Source organism: Boleophthalmus pectinirostris, unplaced genomic scaffold (genome assembly GCF_026225935.1).
Source record: "Boleophthalmus pectinirostris isolate CB_2022bp ecotype Guang Dong unplaced genomic scaffold, ASM2622593v1 HiC_scaffold_17, whole genome shotgun sequence".
In the NCBI taxonomy this organism is placed as follows: Eukaryota; Metazoa; Chordata; class Actinopteri; order Gobiiformes; family Gobiidae; genus Boleophthalmus; species Boleophthalmus pectinirostris.
The window spans coordinates 38,641,132-38,651,131 of record NW_026571115.1 but is presented as its reverse complement, the minus strand read 5'-3'; the positions used below and the strand labels follow the sequence as shown (position 1 = coordinate 38,651,131).

The 10,000-nt window shown below is 46.2% G+C and overlaps 1 protein-coding gene across 1 annotated transcript in view; it reads right to left on the bottom strand.

Moving 5' to 3' along the window:
• mvp (major vault protein) overlaps positions 1-10,000 on the bottom strand; it is a 32,702-nt gene that overhangs the window by 11,517 nt on the left and 11,185 nt on the right. Inside the window, exons 8-10 of the mRNA XM_055152524.1 lie at positions 6,946-7,164; positions 4,940-5,175; positions 958-1,155 (exon numbers count right to left, since the gene is read on the bottom strand). Of these exons, the coding sequence (XP_055008499.1) occupies positions 958-1,155; positions 4,940-5,175; positions 6,946-7,164 (653 nt within the window). The remainder of the gene's footprint in view (positions 1-957; positions 1,156-4,939; positions 5,176-6,945; positions 7,165-10,000) is intronic.

Sequence of the window (10,000 nt, the reverse complement as noted above, 5' to 3'; positions counted from 1 at the left end):
TGTGGCAGTATTAGTAGTAGTATTTGTAGTAGTAGTAGTAGTATTCGTACCAGTTGTAGGCGAGCTGCAGCTGGAGGCGGGCGTGTGGCAGTATTAGTAGTAGTATTTGTAGTAGTATTTGTAGTATTCGTACCAGTTGTAGGCGAGCTGCAGCTGGAGGCGGGCGTGTGGCAGTATTAGTAGTAGTATTTGTAGTAGTATTTTAGTATTCGTACCAGTTGTAGGCGAGCTGCAGCTGGAGGCGGCGTGTGGCAGTATTAGTAGTATTTGTAGTAGTATTTGTAGTATTCGTACCAGTTGTAGGCGAGCTGCAGCTGGAGGCGGGCGTGTGGCAGTATTAGTAGTAGTATTTGTAGTAGTATTTGTAGTATTCGTACCAGTTGTAGGCGAGCTGCAGCTGGAGGCGGGCGTGTGGCAGTATTAGTAGTAGTATTTGTAGTAGTAGTAGTAGTATTCGTACCAGTTGTAGGCGAGCTGCAGCTGGAGGCGGGCGTGTGGCAGTATTAGTAGTAGTATTTGTAGTAGTAGTAGTAGTATTCGTACCAGTTGTAGGAGAGCTGCAGCTGGAGGCGGGCGTGTGGCAGTATTAGTAGTAGTATTTGTAGTAGTAGTAGTAGTATTCGTACCAGTTGTAGGCGAGCTGCAGCTGGAGGCGGGCGTGTGGCAGTATTAGTAGTAGTATTTGTAGTAGTAGTAGTAGTATTCGTACCAGTTGTAGGCGAGCTGCAGCTGGAGGCGGGCGTGTGGCAGTATTAGTAGTAGTATTTGTAGTAGTATTTGTAGTATTCGTACCAGTTGTAGGCGAGCTGCAGCTGGAGGCGGGCGTGTGCAGTATTAGTAGTAGTATTTGTAGTAGTATTTGTAGTATTCGTACCAGTTGTAGGCGAGCTGCAGCTGGAGGCGGGCGTGTGGCAGTATTAGTAGTAGTATTTGTAGTAGTATTTGTAGTATTCGTACCAGTTGTAGGCGAGCTGCAGCTGGAGGCGGGCGTGGTCGGCTGTTTCTATGGTGATGACGTCGGTGCAGAAGTCGGGGCCGAGCAGGAGACAAACGGCTTTGATCACGTTCGCTCGTTTGGGTTTGTCCCCAGACAGAGAAAGAACCGTGAACTGTTCATCCGGACCGAGCATGACGAGCTCCGGACCAAACACCACGCTGAAACACAACAACACACAACGTCAACACAACAACACAACACAACAACACACAACAACACACAACAACAACACACACAACACACACTGAAACACGACAAAAACACGACAAAAACACAACTGTTCATCCGGACCGAGCATGACGAGCTCCGGACCAAACACCACGCTGAAACACAACAAACACACAACGTCAACACAACAACACAACAACACAACAAACACACAACAACACACAACACACAAACAAACACACACTGAAACACGACAAAAACACGACAAAAACACAACTGTTCATCCGGACCGAGCATGACGAGCTCCGGACCAAACACCACGCTGAAACACAACAAACACACAACGTCAACACAACAACACACAACAACACACAACATCAACACAACACAACACACAACAACACAACAACAACACAACAACACACAACAACACACAACAACACACAACAAACAACACAAAACACACAAAACACAAACAACACCACATGACACACAAACAACACAAACACACAAACACACACAACGTCAACACAACAACACAACAACACACAACACACACACAACACAACAACACAACAACAACAACAACACAAACACACACAACAACACAACACGAAACACGAACAAAACACGACAAAAACACAAACTGTTCATCCGGACCGACATGACGACTCCGGACCAAACACCACGCTGAAACACAACACACACACAACGTCAACACAACAACAACACAACAACACACACAACACACAACACACACAACACACACAACACACAACACAACACACAACAACACACACACACAACACACAACACACACAACACACAACTGAAACACGACAAAAACACGACAAAACACAAACTGTTCATCCGGACCGAGCATGACGAGCTCCGGACCAAACACCACGCTGAAACAAACAAACACACAACGTCAACACAAACAACACACAACAACACACACAACACACAACAACACACAACAACACACACAACACACACAACACACAACAACACACACACTGAAACACGACAAAAACACAACACAACTGTTCATCCGGACCGAGCATGACGAGCTCCGGACAAACACCACGCTGAAACACAACAACAACACACACACAACGACAACACACAACAACAACAACAACAACACAACACACAACAACACACAACACACACAACACACACACAACAACACAACAACAACACACAACAACACACAACACACACACAACAACACACAACAACACAACAACACACAACAACACACAACAACACACAACAACACACAACAACACACAACAACACACAACAACAACACACAACGTCAACACAACAACACAACAAACACCACGCTGAAACACAACACACACACAACGTCAACACAACAACACAACAACACAACATCAAACAACACAACAACACACAACAACACACAACACCACAACAACACACAACAACACAACAACAACACACACACAATGTCAACACAACAACAACACAACAACACACAACACACACAACAACACAACATACACACAACAACACAACAACACACAACAACACAACAACACACAACAACACACAACACACAACACAACAACACACAACAACAACAACAACACAACAACACACAACAACACAACAACACACACAACACAAACACACACAACACAACACAACACAACACACAACAACATACACAACAACACACACAAACACACAACAACACAACAACACACAACACACAACAACACAACAACACACAACACACACAACAACACACAACAAACACACACAACACACACACACACAACACACAACAAACAGTCAACAACAACAAACAACACAACAACAACGTCAACAACAACACACAACATACACACACTCAAACACGACAAAACATGGCATGAACACACTATACGACAAAAACATGACAAAGTGTGTTATGTTGTGTTTGTGTTGTTGTGTGTTGTTGTGTTTGTGTTGTTGTGTGTTGTTGTGTTTGTGTTGTTTGTTGTGTTGTTTGTTGTTGTGTTGTTGTTGTTGTGTGTTGTTGTTGTTGTGTTGTTGTTGTTGTGTTGTTGTTGTGTGTTGTTGTTGTTGTGTGTTGTTGTTGTTGTTGTTGTTGTTGTTGTTGTTGTTGTTGTTTGTTGTGTTGTTGTTGTTGTTGTTGTTGTTGTTGTTGTGTTGTTGTTGTGTTGTTGTTGTTGTTGTTTGTTGTGTTGTTGTTTGTTGTATTATTGTGTTGTTTGTTGTTGTGTGTTGTTGTTGTTGTTGTTGTTGTTGTTGTTGTGTTTGTTGTTGTGTTGTTGTTGTGTTGTTGTTGTGTTGTTGTTGTGTTGTTGTGTGTTGTTGTGTTGTTTGTTGTTGTGTGTTGTTGTGTTGTTTGTTGTTGTTGTTTTGTTTGTTGTGTGTTGTTGTTTGTTGTGTGTTGTTTGTTGTTGTGTCGTTGTTTTGTTGTGTTGTTTGTTGTTGTGTTGTTTGTTGTTGTGTTGTTGTTGTGTGTTGTTTGTTGTGTGTTGTTGTGTCGTTGTTGTTTTGTTGTGTTGTTTGTTGTGTGTTGTTTGTTGTTGTTGTGTCGTTGTTGTTTTGTTGTTTGATGTTGTGTTGTTTGTTGTTGTTGTTGTGTTGTTGTTGTTTGTTGTTGTTGTTGTGTTGTGCGTCGTGGACTCACCGTGCCTTCTTCTCTCTGTAGTCGTACACTTGCACGGCGGCATTGGTGTTGTTTGTTGTGTTGTTGTTGTTGTGTTGTTGTTTGTTGTGGTGTTGTTTGTTGTGGTGTTGTTTGTTGTTGTGTTGTGTTGTTGTTGTTGTTGTTGTTGTTGTTTGTTGTTGTTGTTGTTGTTGTGTTGTGCGTCGTGGACTCACCGTGCCTTCTTCTCCCTGTAGTCGTACACTTGCACGGCGGCGTTGTTGGTTGTTGTGTTGTTTGTTTGTTGTGTTGTTGTTGTTGTTGTTGTTGTTGTTGTTGTGTGTTGTTGTTGTTGTTGTTGTTGTTGTTTGTTGTTGTGTTGTTGTTGTTGTTGTTGTGTGTGTGTTGTTGTTGTGTTGTTGTGTGTTGTTGTTGTTGTTGTTGTGTGTTGTTGTTGTTGTTGTTGTTGTTGTTGTTGTTGTTTGTTGTTGTTGTTGTGTTGTTGTTGTGTTGTTGTTGTGTTGTTGTGTGTTTGTTGTGTGTTGTTGTGTTGTGTGTGTTGTTGTTGTGTTTGTTGTGTGTTGTGTTTGTTGTGTTGTGTTGTGTTGTTGTGTGTGTTGTTGTGTTGTTGTGTGTTGTTGTGTTGTTGTTGTGTTGTTGTTGTGTTGTTGTTGTGTGTTGTTGTTGTGTTGTTGTTGTGTTGTTGTTGTTGTTGTTGTTGTTGTTGTTGTTGTTGTTGTTGTTGTTGTTGTTGTGTTGTGTTGTTGTTGTTGTTGTTGTTGTGTTGTGTTGTTGTTGTTGTTGTTGTTGTTGTTGTGTTGTTGTTGTTGTGTTGTGCGTCGTGGACTCACCGTGCCTTCTTCTCTCTGTAGTCGTACACTTGCACGGCGGCGTTGGTGTTGTTGTTGTTGTTTTGTTTGTTGTTGTGTTGTTGTTGTTGTTGTTGTTGTGTTGTTGTTGTTGTTGTTGTTGTTGTGTTGTGCGTCGTGGACTCACCGTGCCTTCTTCTCCCTGTAGTCGTACACTTGCACGGCGGCGTTGGTGTTGTTGGTTGTTGTGTTGTTTGTTGTTGTTGTGTTGTGTTTGTGTTGTTGTTGTTGTTTGTTGTTGTGTTGTTGTTGTGTTGTGCGTCGTGGACTCACCGTGCCTTCTTCTCTCTGTAGTCGTACACTTGCACGGCGGCGTTGTGCGGGACGCGGTACGACACTACGCGGGTTTTGTCTCTGGGCGTCTGGTTCTGTGTTTGGTTCCGGTCGGATCGATCGGCCAAAGGGTCGAGCGGCGACGCCAGAAGAAGCTCCACGTTCCCCGGGAGCTGCTTCTGCCACAGCTCCTCGTCCTGAGTCAACATGTACGTGTGCCCGATCACCGCCCGGACCTGAGGGACACACACCGAGTCACACACCGAGTCACACGCCGGGTCACACACCGAGACACACACCGAGTCACACACCGAGACACACACCGAGACACACACCGAGACACACACGAGACACACACCGAGTCACACACCGAGACACACACCGAGACACACACCGAGTCACACACCGAGACACACACCGAGTCACACACCGAGACACACACCGAGACACACACCGAGACACACACCGAGTCACACACCGAGTCACACACCGGGTCACACACCGAGACACACACCGAGACACACACCGAGACACACACCGAGTCACACACCGAGACACACACCGAGTCACACACCGAGTCACACACCGAGTCACACACCGGGTCACACACCGAGACACACACCGGTCACACACCGAGTCACACACCGGGTCACACACCGAGTCACACACCGGGTCACACACCGGTCACACACCGGGTCACACACCGAGACACACACCGAGTCACACACCGGTCACACACCGGGTCACACACCGGGTCAGACACCGAGTCACACACCGAGTCACACACCGAGTCACACACCGGGTCAGACACCGGTCAGACACCGGTCAGACACCGGGTCAGACACCGAGTCACACACCGGGTCAGACACCGGGTCACACACCGAGACACACACCGGGTCACACACCGAGTCACACACCGAGTCACACACCGGGTCACACACCGGGTCACACACCGGGTCACACACCGGGTCAGACAGGAACAACAACACCAGGTCAGAGGTCAAAGCATAAACCAGATCTAAACCAGGACTAGAAATCTGGGAATATACAGAACAGAGGAAGACAGGTGCAGGGGGTGACAGGTGTAGAGGACAGGTGCAGATGATGACAGGCGCAGGTGATGACAGGCGCAGGTGATGACAGGCGCAGGTGATGACAGGTGCAGAGGGTGACAGGTGCAGAGGACAGGTTCAGAGGGTGACAGGTGCAGAGGACAGGTGCAGAGGGTGACAGGTGCAGAGGACAGGTTCAGAGGGTGACATATGCAGATGATGACAGGCGCAGGTGATGACAGGTGCAGAGGGTGACAGGTGCAGAGGGTGACAGGTGCAGAGGATGACAGGTGTAGGGGACAGGTGCAGAGGGTGACAGGCGCAGAGGGTGACAGGTGCAGAGGGTGACAGGTGTAGGTGATGACAGGTGCAGAGGATGACAGGTGCAGAGGATGACAGGTGCAGGTGCAGGTGATGACAGGTGCAGAGGATGACAGGTGTAGAGGACAGGTGCAGAGGGTGACAGGCGCAGAGGGTGACAGGTGCAGAGGTGACAGGCGCAGAGGGTGACAGGTGCAGAGGGTGACAGGTGCAGAGGACAGGTGCAGAGGGTGACAGGTGCAGAGGATGTGACAGGTGCAGGGACAGGTGCAGAGGGTGACAGGTGCAGAGGGTGACAGGTGCAGAGGATGTCAGGTGTAGGGGACAGGTGCAGAGGGTGACAGGTGCAGAGGGTGACAGGTGTAGGTGATGACAGGTGCAGGTGATGACAGGTGCAGAGGATGACAGGTGCAGGGATGACAGGTGCAGGTGACAGGTGCACAGGTGACAGAGGTGATGACAGAGGGTGACAGAGGGTGACAGGTGACAGGTGTGAGAGGACAGGTGCAGAGGGTGACAGAGGGTGACAGGCGCAGAGGGTGACAGGTGCAGGCAGGTGACAGAGAGATGACAGGTGCAGAGGCAGACAGGGTGACAGGTGCAGAGGTGACAGAGAGGGTGACAGGTGCGCACCTTCCCGGTCTTGATGTCTCGGACATAGATTCCTTCGTTCTCGTCGAGGGGAATGGCCTGTCGCCGCAGTAACACCTCCACCGCTGCAGGGGGCACGTACTCGATCGGCCCGCGGAGCATCCAGCGGTCTCCAGGGCGACGGGCCACGCCCACACGGCGCCGACGTTTGGCCCCGCCCCCCTCCTCTTCCTCCTCCTCGTCATCCTCCTCCTCAAACATCTGCAAACAGACAACAGAACTGAACCAGGACTAAACCAGGTCTAAACCAGGACTAAACCAGGTCTAAACCAGGTCTAAACCAGGACTAAACCAGGACTAAACCAGGTCTAAACCAGGGCTAAACCAGGTCTAAACCAGGTCGAAAACCAGGACTAAACCAGGTCAAAAACCGGGACTAAACCAGGTCGAAAACCGGGACTAAACCGGGTCTAAACCGGGACTAAACCGGGTCTAAACCGGGTCTAAACCGGGTCTAAACCGGGTCTAAACCGGGTCTAAACCGGGTCTAAACCGGGTCTAAACCGGGTCTAAACCGGGTCTAAACCGGGTCTAAACCGGGTCTAAACCGGGTCTAAACCGGTCTAAACCAGGACTAAACCGGGTCTTAAACCGGGTCTAAACCGGGTCTAAACCGGGTCTAAACCGGGTCTAAACCGGGTCTAAACCGGGTCTAAACCGGGTCTAAACCGGGTCTAAACCGGGTCTAAACCAGGACTAAACCGGGTCTAAACCGGGTCTAAACCAGGACTAAACCGGGTCTAAACCGGGTCTAAACCGGGTCTAAACCGGGTCTAAACCGGGTCTAAACCGGGTCTAAACCGGGTCTAAACCGGGTCTACACTGGTTCTGTTGTTGCTGTCGTCGTGACTCGAGACGACAGGAGGAATTTAAACAAGAATCTGAGACTTTTAATCTGTGGAAACTTGAGCTCAGGTTTTGTTTAAACTCGACTCTTCATGTTCACAACTTTAAACTTTGTTAGAGTCGTTTCTGTTGCCGTGGAGACACGTCGTGTTTGTGACAGTAGAATTAAACTAGAGTGAATATACAAGAAATGTCCCAGAGTCTCTGTTTTGGACCAATTTAATACTTGCCAACAGTAAAAAAAAAAAAAAAAAAAAAAAGAGAGAAACAAACTGTCATTTGTTTCTGTAAAATACAAAAAAATCATCTTAAAAATGACCAAAACACAAAGAAAATGTGACTCTACTGACTCGTGTTCGTCGTGAATCGTCTCTGCAGAACAGTTTTACTTAATTACACACTTGGTTCTTCCAGAACAATTTTAGTACATTTTTCCTCACCTAGATTTTTTTTCTTAATTTTGCGTTTAATCTGCTCCTTTTACCCCTAATAAAGTGTTACACATCCTTTATTTCCAGTACAGTCTGTTATTTTCCAATCTGCTGCTGGAGTCGTGTCATGTGGCTGGAATAAAAACTACACGACCAGAAATACACGAGTCCAGTCAAGTGGTAACGGAGGAAACAGGGGCAGGTTTTTGACATTCAAATGTGTCTTATTCAGAAACTAGAGGAACTATTGAAATAAGTAAAGTATCAGAATGTCACCAGGGTCAGACTCAACACCGAGGAGAAGGTTTATGTTTATGTCACGTTTATCTCACGTTTATCTCACGTTTATCTCACGTTTATCTCACGTTTATGTCACGTTTATGTCACGTTTATCTCACGTTTATCTCACGTTTATCTCACGTTTATCTCACGTTTATCTCACGTTTATCTCACGTTTATCTCACGTTTATCTCACGTTTATCTCACGTTTATCTCACGTTTATCTCACGTTTATTTCACGTTTATCTCACGTTTATTTCACGTTTATCTCACGTTTATCTCACGTTTATTTCACGTTTATCTCACGTTTATCTCACGTTTATCTCACGTTTATTCACGTTATCACGTTTATCTCACGTTTATCTCACGTTTATCTCACGTTACGTTTATCACGTTTATCACGTTATCTCACGTTTATACGTTCACGTTTACGTTTCACGTTTATCTCACGTCACGTTATCTCACGTTTATTCACGTCACGTTTATCTCACGTTTAACGTTTATTTCACGTTTATCTCACGTTTATCTCACGTTTACGTTTATCACGTTTCACGTTTATCTCACGTTTTCTCACGTTTACGTTTATTTCACGTTACACGTTTATCTCACGTTTTTCTCACGTTTATGTCACGTTTATCTCACATTTATCTCATGTTTTCTCACGTTTATGTCACGTTTATCTCACATTTATCTCACGTTTATCTCACGTTTATTTCACGTTTTCACGTTTATCTCACGTTTACTTCACGTTTACTTCACGTTTATCTCACGTTTACTTCACGTTTATTCACGTTTATCTCACGTTTACTTCACGTTTATTTCACGTTTTATGTCACGTTTATGTCACGTTTACTTCACGTTTATGTCACGTTTATGTCACGTTTATGTCACGTTTATGTCACGTTTATCTCACGTTTTCTCACGTTTATTTCACGTTTATCTCACGTTTATCTCACATTTATTTCACGTTTATCTCACGTTTATCTCACGTTTATCTCACGTTTATCTCACGTTTATCTCACGTTTATCTCCGCAGGTTCAACACGAGTCGCACTCAACACTCCGAGGTGAGAGGTCACAGGGGGCGGGGCCACATTTGTACAAGGAACAGAATGTACGTTGGGTGTGGGCGGGTGCAGCACCTGCCGATCTGCTCCAGCGCCACCACAAACCAGAGACCAACCTCCCACTGTTTGTACACGTCTCTGTAATCCTGCTGATTGATCTGAGGCGGGTCTGAGGAGAGTCTGAGGTGTTTCTGAGGTGTTTCTGAGGTGTTTCTGAGGCGGGTCTGTGATTTATGACTGAAATGTTTTTCTACAGAAACACGACTTTGACAAACACAGATCTCCTCCTTCAAACATCTGAGATTTATTTAAAACTCACTGTGAGAACCAACACCAGTCTACAAACACCAGGCTCAAAGGACCCGGGTCAGTCCTGGGTCAGTCCTGGGTCAGTCCTGGGTCAGTCCTGGGTCA